The sequence below is a fragment of the Rhinopithecus roxellana genome, chromosome 1 (genome assembly GCF_007565055.1).
Source record: "Rhinopithecus roxellana isolate Shanxi Qingling chromosome 1, ASM756505v1, whole genome shotgun sequence".
Lineage (NCBI taxonomy): Eukaryota > Metazoa > Chordata > Mammalia > Primates > Cercopithecidae > Rhinopithecus > Rhinopithecus roxellana.
In genome coordinates, this window is record NC_044549.1 from 36631278 (window position 1) to 36653971 (window position 22694).

Genomic DNA, 22694 nt, shown 5'->3' on the forward strand with positions numbered 1-22694 from the left:
GTTTGATGATTGAAGAGGAAAATAAGATGTTTGTAACTTTATGAGGAAAGATGCTATTGTTGCCTTTTTGAAGGGCTATCATGTTCAAGAGAATATATTTGAGATATATTTGTTCTGTTATTCCAGACGACATAACCCCATAGAAACTTAGAGGGAGTAGATTTCAGCTGCGTATCTGAATAATTTACAGAAGAGCTGGAATGCCTGTTAAAGCAGAGGCTGTCCATCTGCCTGGGGTATCAGGGGATTCCTGCATTAGGTGGGGAAATGCTAGAGGATCTCCACAACCTCTTTCTACTCTGAAGTTTCTGTATGTATTCTGATTGCTTTCAAATAAATAGGATTTTGAAATAAGGTAGTTAATAGGAGGCAATTTATAGATGTAAAGTATGTCTTGAAAAATGGCTTTATTGGAGAGGGAATAAACATTGGGTTGAGAAAAGTGAGGGATGATTTTTCAAATGGCTGTATTATATGATAAGCAGAGCATACATGACTCTATAGTGCTATCCTCTAAAAACACGGACTCTCCATGACTCTTTGTTCTTTAACTGTTTATTGTTTCAGTGTTCCCAAATAGTCACATCTATAACATTCTTTGCCACTAAAAATAAGTAAAGAGCTTGGAGATCTTTGACTAAAGAATGAAAAATCAGTACAAATACTAATATCACTTTTTCAATATAGTTCTGGTTGTGTTCCAGTGAGTGCTATTGATTCCTAAAGTGATTTTTTACTCAAAAGCAGCACCATAATTTGACAGGCCCCAGGAAGCCAAGGCACACAATGACTGCAAAATGAATTGTCCCAGTAAGAGATGGAGATTGCATTTATTTACACACACGCAAGCATATAATACAAGGCTTTTTTGTTATCATAATATTTTAAAAATTAACTCCCAAACTGAGTTAAACCTTCACAGTTGGCTTTTTAACATTCTGCTGGCACTGGAGGTGAAGGGGGTGGTAGATGGGAAGAATTATCTACACTTTTATTTCCTCTTCCTCAGGATAATGAAATGATCTCTTAAATTTTTAGATATGACAGCATTTGTAGTAATTTTAGCTATCTCTGGATTTTCATTCTCCAGTAACTCTTAAGCCATTTAGTCTATGAAGCCTACCATAATCGAATGCTAACTATTCAACCTAAGTTACTAATTTTAGAAGTCTCCACTTATTTTCTTTCTGCATAAAATATCCACTTCACCTCTCACAATTTGAACATAACATGTTAGAATTTGATAAAACAGTAATCCTCAGCCATGATTCTGCAAGCCTCCAGAGTATCTAAAATTACTTTTGGTAGGCCTTAAAGCAAAATTATATTGAATTACCTTGCATTTTTCAAACAAAAATAGGAATGGAGGGAAGGAAGAAAGACGGGAGAGAGGAGTAGAGTAATACAGTACATTTAGGACTCTGGGAAGAGATGCAAGTTAAAATCAAGCAGTGTAATATACTCATTCCCCAAGGCTGTGAAAGGCAATATGATCTAATGGAGGATCGCTGAATTCTAATTAGCTGTGTGTCTTTGGACAAGTCACAAAAACTCTTCATCTTTAGCTTTTCTCATAGAGAATAAGGAACTGAAATCAGATAATCTCTAAGGTCTCCTTCAGCTTCCGTTACTTTGTAATTTCATGAACAACTACAAGCTGAGTCTGTGACAGTATATACAGATTTTGTATTTTTGTCCTGATTTATGTGGCTTAACCATTTGCTTTGATAAAATTAACAAGACAACTGCCAAGTCTCTAGTTTGCTTTGTGCTGTGTAGATACAGCCATAAGGGAAAATTAAACAACAAAGATAAATAATTGTCTGGCTAATCTCAAGTACTTCCCAAACACATCATGCCGAACCATGGCAAGGCATGAGCTGAATGAATATGACTCATGAATGCAGTGCTTTTATTTAAAAATTTAAATGTTACCCAAGCAATAGATATAAATAGGAAATATTTTTAGCAGCTGTAGTCACTATTGGTGTCATTGTTACAGAGCTAAAATTATGTCTGGCTTTAGTTTCTGTATTTTAACCCTGGTGTCAGATAATTAAATCATTTAATCAAATACCAGATCATGGGATTTGGCAAACCTAGGTCTGCTTTTGCTTTTAAAGGTAAATATTGGAAATACCAACTTTATAATAAAGAATGTTAACTCATCATATATTAAAACATTTAAAATAATTTATTGAATTTTAAAATGGAAATCAGTATAACTGAAAGATAGTTCATTAACTTTCTCAAAGTCTGGCAGACACGAATTACTACAGTAACACTTTTATGACTGATCTCATTAGATGAGATCTAGGGTGACATTGTGGAAAACAATGGATGTAATAGAAATACCTAAACATAAAAAACCCAAATTTTTGAAAAGGCTGGTACAATGCCTAAGCAATCATTCAATGAATGTGAAAAACTGTGAGAAGGAAAAGCTAAGAAAGTGGATTCAATAAAAAATTACCAACAAACATGATTAGCCTGTTTAATTTTTCCTCACCTCTCAAATATGGACCTAAATAATTAACATCAAATACAGGAAGTATAATTTTTTGAAAATTATTAACTTCGTCCAGAATGCAGCAGAGGAATTACAGAAAATCCTTTGTGGAGGGTGGGGGTCGGTGCTAACTTCAATCATGTTTGAACAAGATTCCAAAAGAAGTATGACATCTCTTTGCCTAGACATCTTTCAAGAGAACAGCCACTTCCTATCCCATTCGGATTCTTTATTCTTCAAAGTCTGCTGGGATTCCCTATTTGAGAAGGTCCAGAAACGAGAGAGTGTTTTGCATAAGTAGAAAGAATAACTCCATCAGCGCAGTCTTCTCAAAGGATTTCTCCTTCATCATATGCCTGTCCCCAAATAACTTCAGTACTTCCTGGAAATGAGAAGAACTTTCTCACAAAAAAGCTGAAAAATCTCATTGCATCTTACCATTTTCCTGAAACTTAAGGGATCAATTATTAAAAAGAAATCTTAGGGTCCTTTTCAAGGATAGGATTTTAACATTATGATTAAACAAGGGAATTTTTCTTGAAGTTGGATGGAATGTCTTAAGCCTGGAGAATTGCCATTCTCTCTGTAACTTGCCTACTGGATGCAAGATTTACTACCCAGCTGGGGGTAGGCTGCGACTTGGCCTCTTACTCATTCAGTATGGTAAACATAGTTTTTCTACAAATGAAGCTAAGCTCAAAGATAAGGTTTTTGTTTGTTTAATCAACTGGCTGCTATTCTTTAGATGTGAAATAGAGAAGGCTGTTCTGTTTTTAAATACCATCGATATCAGAAAAGTCTTTGCCCTTGAAGGCATTACTGCTTAGTAGCTTTAATTCTTGTATCACTGAATCATGACTTTCTTCTTTGCTGCCCTTCAAGTTTGGCCAATGGTCACCTTTGCCTTTGTGATCATTTTTGGACTTTGGTCCCTGACTTCAAAGCCTTTTTCAAAAAACTGGTTTTTTTTTTCACTCTACAAGCAGAAACTTTACAAGTCAGAGAGACTTTTCTCTTTCTTTGTCAGGATATTTGAAGACAGTTTCTCTTTGGCTGTGAGTTATGATTGGATAAGCATAAATTAGAGGGGAAAATGTTGAAGATAACTCATTTTTTAGGCATTCATGTGAGCAAAGAAGTGGCATTTTAAAAATTTTATTGTCATTTAATGTTCATCACAAGTTTATGAGGTAGATATTTTTATTCCTGTTTTACTTGTGAAGAAATGGGAAAGCAGCGAAGATGCATATTTATTACCTATATGTGAAACCTCTTAGCACAATGCTTGGCACATAGTAAACATTAACCAATGTTAGATTCCTTCTAGTCATATTATAATGGCCAACACTTAGAAGCACTTACTTAAATATGTCATTTATTTATGTGGAGTTTAAATGAACATGTTTAATTTTCATAACAACCCCATGTGAGGTGGGGTTGTTATGAAATATTATGAAAAATTAGGCAGTGAGAGGTTAAGTAATTTACTCAAGGTCATAGTGTCAGAAGTAGACTTTATTTATTTATTTGTTTGTCATTTATTTGTTTTTGTTTGAGACAGGTTCTTGCTCTGTCACCAAGGCTGGAGTGCAGTGGTTCACTGCAGCCTTCACTGCCCAGGCTCAAGTGATCCTCTCACCTCAGCCTCCCAAATAGCTGGGACCACAGGTACATGCCCAGCTGATTTTTAAATTATTTGTAGAGGCTGGGTCTCCCTATGTTGCCTAGGCTGGTCTTGAACTCCTGGGCTCAAGTGATCCTCTTGCCTCAACCTCCCAAAGTGCTGAGATTACAGGCATGAGCCACTGCACTCAGCCTGAGAGACAGAATTTAAATGTAAACACGCTGGCTCTAGAATCAACTCTCTTAACTACTACTCTGTACATCTAAAAATAGTTATGCTTATAGTAGATATCTATTTCTTATTTTGTTTTTCTTTATATATGAATACTTGGTTATAAAATTAGAAGATAGGTATAAAATTAAAGTTAGCAAAAAAATGGAGAATGATGGGATAATGATTTTCTTGGCTATGAAACAGAATAGCATTGGGTTTCCTTTTTATAATCCAATATTTTTAAATTTACAAACTTTTGCTATTTCCTTTGATCATGGTAACATTGTAGGACCACAGGTGTTCTGCCTGAGGTAATTGAGGTTACTTCAATTACTTTGGTGACATCTACATGTCACAAAGCATTCAAGATATATATCTATATCTATCTATCTATCTATCTATCTATCTATCTATCTATCTATCTATCTATCTATCTCTCTATCTATCTATCTATCTATCTATCTATCTATCTATCTATACACACACACACATGTATCCCAAGTACCTGGAAACATACTTTCCAGGCATATTTCCAGGTCCTTGTTATTCATTGGTGAACAAAAAAAAAAAAAAATCTCTGCTTTTGTGGAGTTAAAACACCAACAAATGTATACTTTTCTTTTGAGAATTTAGTCCACAGTCAACTGAAGACTAAAAAGATACCGTGAACTGTGATATAGTGCAAGGCATACAACTTCCATATGAGAATGAAGTGATGAATTCTGTTTAGTGTAAGCTTGGAGGTTGAAAATGTAGTTGAGCTGGATCATAGGAATTATAAGCAGTATATCCAAATGAGTCAACCTTGAAGATTTACTACATCCTTCTCTGAAATCATTGGCTGGTCTGCCTCCCAACTCCAGTTTTTAATTTTTGGTTAAAGAGATATCTTTGGTCCAGTTCTCCATAATCAAAGTCCAAGAAGGGAATTCTTGTGAATGTAATTTATTGGTGGTAACTTGTAAGAGAGTGAGAAAAGAAGATAGGGCAGAGGAAGACACCAGGCAAAGATGAGAGTTCGGGGGAAATGTGGTCTCAGCCTGATCCAACAGAGAGCTCTGAAGCACAAATTGCACCACAGAAGTTGTTTTGTCCAAAAGCAAGGGCACTGGAGTGGAGTCATGGTAGGCAGAGGGGCATGACCCCTCAGGAACCAGGTTGAGGTGGCTCCTATTTTCTATCCTTTACCCACGTGTTAGGTGGGACTGTTAGCAGCCAACACCTCCGGCAGCTGGGGGATGAGAGCATGGACCTGGTAAAGAAGATCTGAGAGGGGCATCAACAGCATCTACTACAAGGAATGCAGAACATCTGAAAAGCATGTGGAGGGATGTAGAGTTGTAGAATATTTGAGTGGCAAGTGAGGGGACAGATGATATTGACAACGGGCTTTTTTTTTTTTTTTTTTTTCTATTTCTTTTTGCTTGGTGGGACATTTATGAAATCTGAAACAGGTATTATTTATTTTTACTTCACTGAAAAATCTTAAATGCCAGTAGTTTAAATTTAGTAAAATAGAAAAAGCAGTACTGTCTTTCAGAACCCCAGATTTGTGGTTAGTTCTTGTAGGCAAGTATGAGATTTTATTTTGATTAATGGGAACCTCTTTCATTTTAAGTCAGAGTCCACAAATTTACATGTCTTACTCCAGACACCCTGCCACCTCTTGCTTTTCCAACGAGAGTTATTTAGCATTTTTTCATGCCTTTAGGCAAAACCTGCACTCTCCAGTTCCCCACAGACCCCACTGCCAATTTTACCCTTGGCCAGATTTTCACATTAATGTTGTTTGCCTGGCCTCTTAGACAATTGAGTTTGTGAAGGCCGGAGACTGAAATCCCAGCTCAGATTTTTGCCTAGCTGGGATTCTTCTTATCTGGGATCCTGTGGAGTAAAACAGGGAGATGTACAGTTGAAATTACTGATGTGTTTCTTGTAAACTTCTTTTCAGAGTGTTAAACACATTTAAGTACATACAATTAACATTGACCTCCTAGAATTAAAAGTTGGTAAATTGATCATGTTCTAAAACAATAACATAAATGTGCTTATTTCACTCTAAGGCCTATGTCAAAGAATATATGCTAATGAACCAAATCATAAATCACTTTTTCATTTTCAAGGTGATGTACAAACATTGACTAAGTAGCTTTTTAAAATGCTAATATGAAAAAAAGTTATTACTGGATAATCAGTTATATTGTAACTGTCCTTTATAGCAGATTAAAGTATCAAACAGAATTCTCAATTTTTACTGCATTTTTCAAGTATACATGAACATATACATATATATATGAGCAATTGATTTTAATGTTAATTTTAAATAGACGTTTTCAAACTTTTTCAGTTTATGGGTCGATAATGTTTTCATGGCACCCCTAAACCTCTGCTTATTAGGTAGGTAGGTTCAAGGAGCTTAATAATATTATATTGCACAGTATCCAACAGATAGTTTCTCTCAAATTTAAAAATATATGTTGGCACTCCTGTGAGTTCACTGTAGCGCCCACGGATTCATGTGTATGGTTTGAGAACTACAATTTAAAATGCTGATTCACTATAATGTGCCAAGCAATGTAGATAACTTATGGTTACCATATAAAATAAAAGTTTCCCAAAAGTTTGCTTTCTAGGAAATCACATTCTAAGTCAACCTAGAAAAATTATTCGCCTACTCTTTTTTTTCTGTAGATATCATAGGCTATACCTTGACCCAGTTTTTACTGTGAAAATTGAGAAGTTTGAACTGAGTGAAATAAGTGTTAAATTCAAATTTTGTTTGAAAATAATTTAGATATTTTAACTCAAATATTTAAAACATATTTGTTGGTTTTAAACTTGATTTAAACTGATTTGTGGAGTATTTAAAGAGAGAGAATAACAAAATCTTTTTCTGATTCATTGATCAATATAAAAAAGCACGTATATAGTTGAATTTCAGTGAGATGGTTCTGCTTATTCCAGTCTTTGTTTTATAATTTGGTTTAGTTCAAATTTCTGAAAAATCCATTAAAAATTGTTTTGAACCAAATTTCCAGGATATATAAACTCTTTTTATTGAGGCCAATTAGCTCTTCAACCTCTTGCTTGTGTCCATGGTTACAGTTCATAGCAAAAAATTTTCATTATTTAATGTCCCTTCATAGTGAAAACTGGGTAAAAAAAAAATAGTTAATAATAAAATTCTGTTAAAAATGAACCCTCCCAAAATGAAACCTAGGTTCTATGATCTATGTCTACTCAAATTATTTAAGAATATAGCCTATGTTTGATTTTTGGTTGTTTTTTTTTTCCTTCTTTTCCATTTTTACGTTTGGTAAAATAATTAAACCAAACTATCAGCTTCATTGTCTCAGTGAATCCAGCCTGTCAAAGCATAAAGATAAAGCACGTTTTTGGGTTTTGAATGTCATCTGCACCAGTCCCCCAGAAAAGTATCATAAGATAAAGGAAAGAGTACTGGGCTATGAGTCAGGAGTCCTGGATTTCAGTGCTGCCCTTTTCAATTTTATGATCATAGAGAAATTACCTAATCTCCTACAGCTTCAATTTTCTTATCAAGAAATTGAGTGTTAAAGTATCTCTTACGTTCCTTCAAGCTTTAGGGTTCTGTGGTTATACCATATATCAAACTTCTTAAATAAAGCTATAAATTCTTCATGGTCATTTGTATGTGTGTGTGTGTATGTGCACTCGCACGCATGTATTTGGAATTCCCCTGGGAGAACAGAATAGTCCTTATTTCAAAAAGAATTCAGGAAATTATTTGAAGGGAAAGTGCTGTGAGCCAACACTGCAACTGTGATAATGGCCACTTGCAATCAATTTATGGCAAGCTCATAAGAACTTGAAAATGCTGAGAGAACAGAGCTCCTGAAACTCAGGTCTTTAGAAGTCAATGATAAAGTTTGGGCACACATGGGATTTTTCAGTTCTAAATACACACACACAAGCATACACACACACACATACACACACACACACACTTCTACAGAAAGGAGGAAAACAAAAATTCCTAGGTTGAAATGTCTCTAATCATCACTATTAGTTAACAACACTCACTATCACATTACTTTTCTATTCTCGACATGGCATTTCTCATAATTTCTCAGTGCCATCGGAGCCATCAGTGTTTATCTTTAGGCTGACTCTGCATTCTACCTCTTCCCTCCAACCCCCAAACAAACTGAAGCAATGCCTCAATAGACCCACAGATTCCACTGCCAGCTCAACATGTAATTTAGCTGGGAGCAGAAATGAAGGGGTGATTTTGACTGTTATACTAAAGTGAAAATACCCCGAATTTCTTGTTTTAATTTTCAATCTTTAGAAGTTGACTTATTCATTGTAATGGTAAAAAATAAAGTTAACATAGTTTAACTTAACATCTTTACTTCATCTTATTCCAAAAATTATTGAGGGCAAGTAGGCAAGCCATGTAAATTATTGATGTTTCTGCATATTTCTAGCTGGGAAAGAAGAGAGAACACTAATTTTTGATGATTTGGTAGACATTCTTTATAAATAATGTTTTAAGAAGTTTTCAAGGCTAGTCAACTTGTACCTTCTTTGGCTTTAGTTATAATTTTTAAAAAAATATCTCTGGGTTTTTTCTCCATTCAGATAAAAACACTGTCTTTTGTTCTGTAGACTAGAAATATTATATTCTGTCGTAGCTTTTATAAGAGTAGCTGTCTTTAATTAATAGTCACTCGTATCTTTATTTTCTGAGTACTGCTCTCTAATTAATTAGTCACTCATATCTTTGTTTTCTCATCAGAGTCAGACTTTATGGAAACATTCTAGGGGAGAAAGTATCTTAATCATCTGTCTGGGAAAGAAGTTTTTTTGGCGGAAGGGGAAGAATTGCTTTTTTCCTCTCAAGACTATTAAACTTGGCAGCTAGAATTAGGTTGAGTGAATTTCCCAAATCCTTCATTTCCTGAAGGTTGGATTAAAATTCAGCAAATCTCAAACCCCATAAATTGGATAAAAATCTCGACAAACTACATTGTGCACTTTAGATTTTATAAAGCACTTTCAAATACCTCCCTTCAAGCTCCAAACAACCTACGATAAGGTAGGGTAGGCATTATTATTCACATTATGTGTAGATTAAGAAACTGAGACAAAGAAAGGGAAAGCATTCTTCTCTGAGGTCATATGATTACTTAGTGGCAAAGTCTAGGCTAGAATAGGAATCAGCTTGGTCTTAGGCCTAAACTTGAGGGAAAAAGTAGACATGTAGATGACATATGGCAGATATCGCTGGGACCCCATCATGCTGCCTCTGATTTTTCTTCTTGGTTACTCTTTGAAATCCTTAAGTATATAGTATTATTAGCAAAAAGGTTATTCTCTCTTTCAAGTGCTTGGAAAGGAAGGAAGGAATGGAGGCAGAAGTGGTATTTGCATAATTCTCTTTACATTAAAATGAAATATACTGGCTCAGTGTTTTGAAAGAAACTTAAAATGTGAAACATGGTGATGAAATGAGCAAAATGTGGATTACAGTGACCACTGAAAGCCATGATCCAGGCTCCAGATGGACATCTGGTATATAGCTAAAGAAAAAGACTATGTGAGCAACAAAAGGGCCATATGTGAGTTAGCTGCCAAATTTTTTTTTTATTATTATTACTTTCCTTTGAGCTTTTGAGGTGATGATGCTTAATATTCAAGAAAGACTAAAATAAAAAGGGAAAGGAAGCAAACACCCAGCCCATTGGTGATTGGTAGAGTAATTGTGGGCATGGCCCCAGGATGATAGCAGCTTATATTTAATCAATGTTGACAAGGCTGGGGAGAGCTGGGCAGGTCCCAAGAGGTAATGTTTTACTCGGAAATCCACTCAACCTAATTTCAGTAATGTAGGGCTGTGGAGGGGCCTGGACTGGAGCCAGAAAACAGGGCCATTAGAGCTCAGCATAGGCAATGGCAGCTGGGAACATCGCCATCCCTCCAGCAGCATTGCAACCAGGCTGCCTGGCTGAGCACACAAGCAGCCGCTGCTGCATATGCTCCTGGTATTTGCTCACCAACAGAATGCATCGACATGCTATTCTCACCCTTTCGAGGAAATGAATGGAATGCATAAAGGCAAGAACTGCTTCCAGACTCTATTTTAGCAAGAATCAGAGAGCAAGTCTGGCATATATCTTTCAAGGACCACTGTGAAATTGTCCACCTAATCCGCTGAGTCTTTTAAGGCTACCATTACATTGTTGCAAACACATGCAGAGATAACTCAGATCTTTATTGCTGTCTTAGTGTGGTTTTGATCTTTCTTAGGAATTGTGGTTGTGGATCAAGAATATGGAAACTACTATGGTTTTTTCATTTTTCAAAACTTCTGAGATTCATTCAAGTTAGTCAGCTTTGCAAATCCAAGAGAAGTGACCCAGGACAAATTATGCTCCTTAGGGCTGAGTGCTTCTTATCTAGCTATTCTTTCCTTTACCATTCTTTCTCCAATAAACAACACATTATTACAGTAATTTGCTAGCATATAAATTCCAAGAACATAGAGGTTTTTGCTTTGTGTTTTCATTGCTGTGTCACCACTGCTATATTTGCAGTTCATGGAGCAGTGTGTGAACACAGTAAGACTCAATTTCTTTCACTGGATGAATAAATGAATGAACGAAAACATTTTCTTTCTTCCCTTTTGAAGGATCCTTGAACTACGATACATCAATAATGTATGAATTTACTTTCTGTGATGTTAACTTTCTCTTTTTAAGTTAACACAGAAATGACAAAATTCATGGAGGCTGCCAGTGAACGTGGTGGTAATCTCTAAGCAGTCTTTGGGCTTGGAAGAGCAATGTTTTTGTCAAGGCTAAAATGCCATTGCATGGGCAGGTTACAGCTTTCTATCAGATTCTAACATTATCCGTCCAAATAACTGAATATAATTTTTGAGACTAAATCATGGCACAGTAAGAGTATTTAATCAACTTAATTAAATAATTTAATCAAGTTTTTGAGCCTCTAGCTTAAGCCTCTCATATAAATAAGGTTATTTACTCCCAAAAATAGGACCATGTTCCATTTGAAAAATTTATGTCTTGAAAAAACTTTTTTCCTCTAAAAGGAAAAAAAGCCTAAACTACTAAAACTAAATCTAAAACTAAAACACATCATCAATTTTTGTTTATTGTTTTTGTTTTAGACACATTCTGTTTTATAATAGAACTGGATTTGGGGGATTGATTTTGCCCTGGTAAAGACAGATTTGAGGAGAAGCCATCACTAGGTATATAATAGTAATAGTCTTAGGAAATTCATTCAGTGGTCACTATATACATACACGTGCGCACGCACACACACACACACAAACACACACACACACATATAGCCCAAATGTCTTTGGCTGCTATAATAAAATACCATAAACTAGGTGGCTTATAAACAACAGACAAATTCTGCTAAGGGCCAGCTTTCTCTGTACCTTGCTGTGTCCTCACACGGTGGAAGAGACTAGCTAGTTCTCTGTTGTCTCTTTCATAAAGACACTAATCCCAATCATGAGTCCTCTACCCTCATGATTTAACTACCTCCCAAAGATTCCTACTCCTAATGCCATCACCTTAGGGGGTTAGAATTTCAACATACGAAGTTTGAAGGAACACAAACATTTAGTCCATAATGCTGTGACTCATTTTTGTTTTTCCTGTAATGTCTTTTTTTTTTTTTTTTTTTTTTTTTTTTTTTGAGACGGAGTCTCGCTCTGTGGCCCAGGCTGGAGTGCAGTGGCTGGATCTCAGCTCACTGCAAGCTCCGCCTCCCAGGTTTATGCCATTCTCCTGCCTCAGCCTCCTGAGTAGCTGGGACTACAGGCACCCACCACCTCGCCCGGCTAGTTTTTTTTTTGTATTTTTTAGTAGAGACGGGGTTTCATCGTGTTAGCCAGGATGGTCTTGATCTCCTGACCTCGTGATCCACCCGTCTTGGCCTCCCAAAGTGCTGGGATTACAGGCTTGAGCCACCGCGCCCGGCCCCTGTAATGTCTTAAACAAAATAACAGTACTAATATTAGGTTTTCATGTTTAATACAAGTAAAAGTACTATTTAGAGGCAAACTGAAAAAGAACAAGCATATTCTATGCTTCACCTTGCTGGATTTCAGCCCTCACGCTAGCACTTCCAGACTTTCATTTGCCAGCTCCAGGTCATTGCTTCTACTCACTTGTTCTATGTCACTTGGTGTTGAAAATCACACTGCAGTCTTTCAGCCTCTATAGCGTCTTCCTAAGTAATAACTGTCTCAGAGGGAGGTTGATCTGCTAGATGAGGAATGTGACTATTTACTCTAATTGGATCATGGTAATTGGAGTGACCAGCTGTCCTCAGTCATTCATTTGTCTTTGACATTCACCATGATGATCAAAGATTTTGCACAAAGTACTAAAGATTACATATTAATTCATCTCTAGCATTTACAAATCATGTAATTAGTGCTGGAAAGTGCCAAGACCAGATTTTATATTACAGAAGACTAATCAGGATTCTTCCTTTCATTTTTAGCTGCTTTTAATGGGACAATTTTTAAACATTGTGGGCTTCAGGCCTGCATAGCTGTGGACTGGACTCCCTGCTTTAGTTATCACTCTGAACTCATCCATTCCTTTTGGGCAAAGGTAAAACCTTGGTCAAAAGTGAGTATTATAAGGTAAAGTTACCTATCGTAGCTGATTATTTACCAGACTAGTCTAGTTAGATTTTAAAAGTCTAACCTATTTTCAAAAAATAAGCATTTCTGCTACTGAAGAGCTTTAAAAGAATGTTTTTTGATAGATGTTTCAGAGAAGAAATTCCAGAAATGTGTTTAATAATGGTGGGTGTAAACGTTCAGCTTTATCTGAATGTAAATATGTAGCTGGCTGATTTAAAAGAGACATACATTTTGATGAGTTCTTTTTTTTTTTTTTTTTTTTTTTGAGACGGAGTCTTGCTCTGCCACCCGGGCTGGAGTGCAGTGGCCGGATCTCAGCTCACTGCAAGCTCCGCCTGCCGGGTTCACGCCATTCTCCTGCCTCAGCCTCCCGAGTAGCTGGGACTACAGGCGCCCGCCACCACGCTCGGCTAGTTTTTTTTTTTTTTTTTTTTTTTTTTTTTTGTATTTTTTTAGTAGAGACGGGGTTTCACCGTGTTAGCCAGGATGGTCTCGATCTCCTGACCTCGTGATCCGCCTGTCTCGGCCTCCCAAAGTGCTGGGATTACAGGCTTGAGCCACCGCGCCCGGCCTGATGAGTTCTTTTAATGGTCTCCTTAATGACCCCATTTATCTAATCTCAACATCTACATACAGCAAAACCATTTTATTTAATATTCCTAGTTTAATCTCCTCAAAGCCTAGCTGTATTATATTCCTTGCTCAAGGGCTTTCAAACTGTCTATTGTCTTCTAATTAAACACAAATTTGTTAGCCTAACAAAATTCCATGGACTTCAGTTTAGCTTTCCAAGAATAATTAGCACCTAGTAGCTGTTAAGAGGAGGACAAGCAATAACAATAGCTTTATTTTAAGACACAGGCATCGTCAATATAAGGGATTGAGGTGAAAAAAAAAACAAAAACAGTTAATATAGTAGGCCTGGGACTGCTGCCCTTAGAAAGGCTTGTTTGTAAAGTTGACCATTGGCTGGCATCTGGGAACTTGGATTTTGAGAAGATTCTCATCATTCCTTAACTGATAAGAGTGGTTCCAGGTGCCTAAAACCATAATACAAACAATGTGGTTTATGCTGAACATCTATTTTTCTTCTGGGAGTCTGAATTTTGTACCTGCTAGGTGGAGGGTGCCTACATGACCAATTACCAACGCAAACTCAGTTAAACTTCCCTAATAGATGACATCGTCCATGTGTTATGGTAATTTATTGCTGACAGAATTAAGCACATCCTGGATGACTCCATGGGGAGAAGACTCTTAGAAACTTGTTTGGTTTCCTCCAAACTTTGCCCATGTGCAACTTTTTGCTTTGCTTATTTTGCTTTGTGTTCTTTCACTGCACTAGATTTTAGTTATGAAGCAGACTGCATGCTGAGTCCCATGAGTCCTCCTAGCAAATCACTGAACCTAGGGGTGGTCTTGGGGGACCCTGACACAGGGAGTTGATTGTTTGGCAACACAAGTTGTTTCAAAGCAAATGAATTCTTTTTCCACAAGCTAGCATATTAGTAAACTATCAGGTAGCGTAAACTTGTTGACTGAGTTCTGTCGGGAAACCAAGGGAAAATTTTTCTTCAAAAATACATGATATCCTCCTTGTTAGGCAAGGCAGTACTTTCCCTATGGAAAAGTGTATTCAGTTGGAATGCACTTGGCTGCAAGAAACTGAAAACTATTATATTACAATGCTTTAAAGAGGCTAGTGACTTGTCTCTGAGGGAAGGTATCTAGGAGTAGTACAGTCACTCAGTGATGAGTTTTTCTTTTTGCTCCACCATCCTTAGTGTGTAGTTTTTGTCTTCATGGTCACAAGGCAGCTGCTACAGTGCCATGTATTGTTTTAGGTCCAAGTGATCAGGAATAGGAGAATGTGAAGGGCAAAACCCAACTCTGCCCTCTCTAGGGACTTCTACTTCTATAATTGACCAGTGCTGTCCCACAGGAGCTGAAAATTCAACTACTTCACTTTCCAATACTGGAAATGAGTGGTAAGAAATTTGGAATGGATGCTCGATGGTCCACATAAATTATCTGTCACAATTCTTCTGACACTAATAGAACAGCAATGCAAGATTGTCGTTGATTCCCTATGTGAAGATCCTGTATGTGGATACCTTGATTGTAAGGCTGAGAGATTAAAGACCACAGCACCTTCTGTTAAGTGGGCTCCTTGTCACTCACGTACCTTTGCTCCTGAGTTCTTCCATAGGTGCCTCTGAACAGCTTCCTTGAGGTAAACTCTTCTGAACTTGGAACTTATATTAACTAGGATATTAATAATCTTTTAATCTTAATGCTCTTATGAAATGACATAAAAAGAAGAAATGCATTGCACCATTGTATGAACAGATAAGACAAAATACTAACTCTCTCCTTTTCCCCCCACCCTATCTTGTTTTCTTTCTCAGAAGCTGTAGATGAAACCAAACCTAAGGAAAGTGCCCGGCAGGATGAGGGTAAAGAAGAGGAACCCGAGGCTGACCAAGAACATGCCTGAACTCTAAGAAATGGCTTTCCACACCCCCACCCTCCCCTCTCCTGAGCCTGTCTCTCCCTACCCTCTTCTTAGCTCCACTCTGAAGTCCCCTCCTGTCCTGCTCACGTCTGTGAGTCTGTCCTTTCCCACCCACTAGCCCTCTTTCTCTCTGTGTGGCAAACATTAAAAAAAAAAAAAAAAAAAAAAAAAAGCAGGAAAGATCCCAAGTCAAACAGTGTGGCTTAAACATTTTTTGTTTCTTGGTGTTGTTATGGCGAGTTCTTGGTAATGATGATTCAATCATTTTGGGAAATTCTTGCACTGTATCCAAGTTATTTGATCTGGTGCGTGTGGCCCTGTGGGAGTCCACTTTCCTCTCTATCTCTCTCTCTGTTCCAAGTGTGTGTGCAATGTTCCGTTCATCTGAGGAGTCCAAAATATCGAGTGAATTCAAAACCATTTTTGTTTTCCTCCTTTTCAATGTGATGGAATGAACAAAAAGGAAAAAATTCAAAAAACCCAGTTTGTTTTAAAAATAAATAAATAAAGCAAATGTGCCAATTAGCGTAAACTTGCGGCTCTAAGGCTCCTTTTTCAACCTGAATATTAATAAATCATGAGAGTAATCAAGGTCCAATGGCTCTGTGTTTCTGTTCTACCTTCTCATTAGTTGGTTGGACATGCTAGGGTCTTACATTTCATCTTTTTCCTGTCCTCTCAGTTTGAGACCAACAACCCTGATAAAGAAAACACAGATGAAGCCTAAGGCTCTTGTCAGGACCAAAAGCTCCGGCCCTCGAGGGAGACATCTGTTGCAGGCCTGTCTCCTTGGCTTATGTGTGGCTATTTTTAACTGTGCCTCTTCACAGCTTCCCTTTATGCCTCTCTTTGTGTCCAAATTTCCCCACTTTATAAAGATACTAGTGATACGATATTGGGCCTACCCTAATGATCTCACTTTAACTTAACTGCCTCTGTCAAGGCCTCATTTTTAAATGTGGTCACATTCTGAGGTACTGGGGCTTAAGGCTTCAACATATAACTTTGGGGGACAGGGCACAATTCAGCCCATAAGAGACACTAATATGTGACCAGCCTATCCAACATGGTGAAACCCCATCTCTACAAAAAATACAAAAACTTAGCCTGGCATGGTGGCAGGTGCCGGTAATCCCAGCCACTCGGCAGGCTGAGGCTGACATTGCACCATTGCACCCCAGCCTGGGCTACAGAGTGAGACTCCATCTGAAAAAAAAAAAAAAAAGACACTAAGACTCACTCTTACTAAAATAACTCAGAGTATTTTCATTATTTAAGAGAAGTTTAATTTATCCAGTGAAAAGTTATTCTAGATTTTGCTAAGATAAATATTACAAAGAGGAGCTGGGCAAGGTGGCACATGCCTGTAGTCCCAGCTACTTGGGAGGCTGAGGTGGGAAGATAACTTGAGCTCAGGAGTTAAAGTCCAGCCTAGGCAACCTAAAGTGATCCTGTCTATAAAAAATACGTTCATTATAGAAATGTCTACAACTCTTGGAAACCCCCAGGCTTTTGTTTTAATTAATTTATTTTAACCCAAGTATTGAGCCAGTCCATTGCATCTTTATCAGCTTATAAATTTATGTTGAATTTACAATTCCTACACAGGACAGCTATGAGATTCTTGATTAGTTATAATCATTGTTGATATCACTGCCGATGTTGATAGTATATAAAGAAAAGGTGTACATTTAGCACATCCATTTCAAATTTCTTTCCAGTTTCAGTTTTTAAAATGCCTTCTATTAGAAGGTAAATAGTTCTTATAAGAAACAAAGCAATATCTGAAGTATCTATGCTCTGTATTCCTACATTTTCTAAATCAATTCTGGTGCAGATTCCGAACATGTCATGTTCTGCTCTGGCCCTGAGTCTCCTCTCATAGACGTGCATGGCCAGGGGGTTCCCTTCGGCTTTCTACCCTCATCTGCAGATAGAACCTCCTAGCTAGGAAAAGAAAACTAAGTCAAAGAGAAAGTCCTCATACTAATGAAGATCAATGAAATAAGTCATCCTCGGAGTTTCAACCTGTACCTTGGTAACTATGCTCAGCTTTGTGTAGAACTAGTGCCTAATTAATCAAAGAAAGGTGAAGCCATATGAAAAATGAGCCCTCACTGAATCAACAGGGTCTTTCCTTGGTCACTGACACTAAGTTGAATTTTCATTGGGAGAAACAACTCTAAAGAAAAATGTTAGAAAGTATCAATCACATATATTAAAATAGTTTAAGAGTTTGATTTCATTCTGAGTTGGTCTGAATTTCATGGAAGACTTGGAAGCAAGAATGTCTGGGGCTCAGTCATGATCTACTTAGAGTCTCATCAGATGTGGAATAAGTTGTTGAAAAGATTCATAGATTGAAGTTATATCACATAGCATATCTGTCTACATACTGCTTTAAAAATTCTATTTTACCTCAAAGGTTTTTGTTTTGTTTTTGTGTTTTGGTAAGAAATGCTATAATCTCTTTCTCAAATCTGTACCTGAAAGCAACATTCCTATGACTTGGAAAAATTCAGCTTCTTCAAAACACAATTCTAAACTTCTTCTGCTGAATCCACATTTATACTGAAAACAGTAGTGTATGAACTTTTAGGCATATATTAATATATACTGTTTAGTGGTCTTATTGTGTTAGGGTTGGGAATTTTTTTAAACTTATTAGTATCTAAATTTATTTCATTTATAAACTTTTGGTTCCTTAATAGAATTGTAACGGTGGAGGAATACACATTAGAGAGGCTCGTAATAAAGCCTCTAAGACACAATAGAGAGGCTCCCAAAAGACATACCAAGAATCATTGCAGCCCTAACACTAAATGCAAAACAACATGACTCACACTTACAGACAACACACAAAGTCAGGGAGCAATTGGGATGCATAGGCCATTCAAGACACAGAAACATATGGGTTCTAAATTCTGTTCAGAAAGCAATCTAAGTTGTTGATTCTGAAACACCTAAATCTGGATTACTTTGAAAAATAAAAAATAGGTTAAGGACAAGTAAAAAAGACCTCAACACTGACAGGCGATTTTTTTCAAATAGTAATAAGGTCATACAGTGTGCTCCAGACCCAACATCTCATTGATAGCAAAACCATCACGTTGTCTGTATGAAATAAGGTATTTTGACTGAGCTGTATTATTTGGGTCTAAAATGTTCAGTTATGATGTAATACAATTTAAGTCTCTTTGAAGATAAAAGAATTTCTAAAATAGAACTCTTTATCTCCATCACCCAATCCACATTTGGCTGATTTTCCTGTTTTTTACACCATGATCTACCCAGTGGCTTAGGTCAGAAATCTAGAAAGAAACTTGATTCCTCTTTTTCTTTTCACATAACATTTAATTCATGAGAACAAATCTGCTGCTGTGGATTTCAAAAGAGAATAAAGGTAAAATTTGTGCCTCTTGCTCTGACCAAACCTGCACTTTTCTTGGTCAGTTTGTGGTGATCTAAGGGTTCTTTTACAATGATTCCACCCCATACTCAGTTCAAAAGAAAAGTCACAGAAGAATTAGAAAACTCTGTGTCAGTAACCTGGGTTAGAGGCACTTGGCGTTCTCAAAAGAGCATTATTCCCAATGTCAGACAGCCCCAGAGAAGCCAGTTAGTTCTGCAGTGGCATGGAAGCCCAGACAATAGGAAACCCAGATTAATGAATAAGTTCCATACAGCATTATTAAGATCACCACAAGTTCCATTAATTTCTTTCTTTTTTTTTTTTTTTTTTTTTTTTGCCTTCCCAACATTGACTGTTGTCATGGAAACACAGCTTCTGTTAAGCTGGTTATAAAAATAACTCAATGATTGGTGATCCTCCTTGATAAATGTCAGCTAATGAACATTAGAAACATGAGCGTCTTTAATTTTAGATAGAACTCTTGCCTAATTTTTCTTCCTGAGGGGTCAAAGCCTATGTCTGCCTGTCATGTAGGCAAGGACTGCATCCATGTCTACCACCGTTTTCAGCCACATATTTACCCTGATATAACCTCATTTTTTCCCTTTCTTCGTGGATAAAAATTCCATCATCAGGAATGAGTACAAGATTGAGCTATGAGAATGATGAGTTATTAAATCCTCCTGGAGAACATTATTAAGGTGGCAGAGACATTTTGAATGTACATTTTCCAGCATATTGGTTACCTGATTTGTTTTCTTACAGGTATGTGTCATGGTTGGTAATTACAGCATGTTTAGTGTTACAGATGTACCTTACTAAGTACATTTTCAATGAAGTGAGATGCCTCTCCATAGAGGTGAAAAATTTCAGTTAATCTCATATTATATAAGATCTGGCTATGGAAGTACATAAATTGTAATGAAATTTTAAATTAATTTGTTTGTTTAATTATCGAAACAATACTATTTTATTACAAAAAGGTAGAAAATACAAATAAGGAAAAAGATAAAAATAATCCAAGATTTACTATGCAGAATTAAGCCACATTTATATTTAAAGATTCAGCCTTAGATAATATGTCTACCTGCCTAACTGCCTCTCTCTTCCCATATATCATCCACTTATCTATTTAAGACAAACATGGACTCATGTTATACATATAGTTTTATAAATAACTTTAGACATTCAACTGCAAATTTTTAGTAATGTGTTTATAATATAATTTCGTTAGCCAGATCCGTAAAAATGGAAAAATTTGGTCAAAGGACATGAGTACTTTAAACGCTTTTTATATAGATTGCCATGTTAGAGACAGAGGACTTTAAATCTTGTGGTTTCCATTGTGACTTTCCAGTGTCACGCCAAGCCTCAGAAGCCTGAGACAAAAGGAAAAATATGCAACTTTATACAAATGCTCTTTAACTTATGATTGGTTTATTGGTTTATGTCCCAATAAAACCATTGTAAAATTGAAAAATCGTAAGTCAACCTATTGTAAGTTGAAGACCTTTTGCATACACTTATCAAAGTATTGTCCCATAGTTTGAACAAAGTGAGAAAGTTAAAAACAGATCTACAAACAAAAACATGATTATATATAAAACCCTGTGTTGCCCAAACTGTTGATGGGCTGTTGTCAACCCTCATAAACATGCTTCCTGGTTGACTGGTGGACTGTATTGCTTTGCCAGACCAGTAAAATGAGGACTGAGTGGAAGGGACTTATTCTATTACACAATAATACCATCATAAAGCAAATAGTCTGTCTCTATTTAAAATTTTGGTATTTTGTTTTTCCATAGGTATTAATTTTGAATTTTGAAATATTATATTCAAATCCTTTTTTTTTTTTTTTTTTTGTTCTGGTGAGACATTCTCACTCTGTCACCCAGGCTGGAGTGAAGTGGTGCGATCTCGCTTCACTGCAACCTCCATCTCATGGGTTCAAGCAATTCTCCTGCCTCAGCCTCCTGAGTAGCTGAGATTACAGGTGCTTGCCACCACACCCAGCTAATTTTTGTAAATTTTGGTAGAGATGGGGTTTCACCAGTTGGCCAGGCTGGTCTCGAATTCTTGACCTCAAGTGCCACCTGCCTCAGCCTCTCAAAGTGCTAGGATTACAGGTGTAAGCCATCGTGCCTGGCCCCAATACTATCTTGATTACTAATTTTTTGGTGTAACCTTACATTTTGCACTTAAGGCAAGTAACCTTAACTTGCCTCACCCTAATCCTGTCCCTGCTGCTCCCAAAGGGAATAGTAGAATCACTGGTTCCCAAACATTTTCTGAGGACCATTAGGCAGCTGTGATTACGTGAGGTTTTAGTGACACCCATGGACTGTAATGTTTGAGAATAGATGGGGCATGTGGACCTGGGAATTAAATATCTAATATTCCTAGAAAGTTAACAAGATAACTAAGAAATTTCCCTGCTTTTTAGAGAAGGCATTGCTATGAACTGACTGTTGGGGTCCCCTTAAAATTTGTGTGTTGAAGCCTAATTTCCAATGTGATGGTATGTAGAGGTGGAGCATTTGGCAGTAATTACACCATGAGGGTAGACCACCCTCCAACCCCGATGGAATTAGTGCCCTTATTAAATGAGGAAGGAGCATGAGATTTCTCTTTCTTTCTTCCATGTGGAGATACAGCAAGATGCGGCCTCTGCAACCTGAAAGAGGGCCCTTACCAGAACTTGACCATGCTAGCACCCTGATCTTAGACTTCCAGCCTCCAGAATTGTGAAAAATAAATTTCTATTGTTTATATGCCACCTGATCTGAGGCACTTTTGTTATTGCAGCCCAAACTGACTTAGAAAGTATAGATTATAAAACAGCTGGATACAGACAACAAGGAGTGGTTAGAAACTGGTTTGGGCTATGGAGAAGTGAGAATTCATGATCTATCTAAACCCTCTGAAAATACATTAAAAACTAAACAAGAATAAAACTGGGTCTATCAAACCAAAGCACCAATTTATAATGCCAACTACTCTTCAGGGTTGCACTTGGGAAGAGTACAGTTATGAAACTAGATGTAATCATTTGAAAAATTGTGTTCTTACTATGAAGCCATAAAAAAGAATGAGATCATGTCTTCGTAGGGACATGAATGGAGCTGGAGGCCATTATTCTTAGCAAACTAACACAGGAACAGAAAAACAAATACCACAAGTTTTCACTTATAAGTGGGAGCTAAATGTGAGAACACACGGACACATAGAGGGGAACACACACTGGGGCCTTTCGGAGGGTACAGGGTGGGAGGAGAAAGAGGATCCGGAAAAAATAACTAATGGATGTTAGGCTTAATACCTGGGTAATGAAATAATCTGTACAACAAATCTCCATGACACAAGTTTACCTATGTAACAAACCTGCATTTGTACACCTGAACTTAAAGTAAAAGTTTAAAAGAAAAAGAAAAATTGTACTCCTGAAGAAGTTGATCAAGTAGAACCTTTTATAAATTGGAGTGTTGTGGGAAACAAGTACTAATTAACTCGCCATGGGTGCAAATTTATGTTTAAGCTATAGATAAGAATATGGCTATTTCATTTTACATTTAGAAGTAAAAAGAATATAACTCTCTCTTGGAATTAGAAAAGAAGCATGGGAGGAAAAATATGCTTTAAAAATTTTTTTCTGCCACATTGGAAAAATAGAACAAGCATAGAAATGAAAGGAAGAACAATTGCATCTGTTTTTCTTTTTCTACCTTCCCCTATGCTTTCTCCTTT

At 36.9% G+C, this 22694-nt stretch overlaps 1 protein-coding gene across 2 annotated transcripts in view; it reads left to right on the plus strand.

The window, feature by feature from the left end:
* The window catches only part of GAP43 (growth associated protein 43), a 96619-nt gene extending 80549 nt beyond the window's left edge, over positions 1-16070 (plus strand). For both annotated transcript variants that reach the window (XM_010388618.2, XM_010388617.2), the window contains one exon: positions 15432-16070. In XM_010388618.2, coding sequence (XP_010386920.1) covers positions 15432-15520 — 89 coding nt within the window. In that variant the 3' untranslated portion in view covers positions 15521-16070. The remainder of the gene's footprint in view (positions 1-15431) is intronic.
* Positions 16071-22694: the final 6624 nt, after the last annotated feature.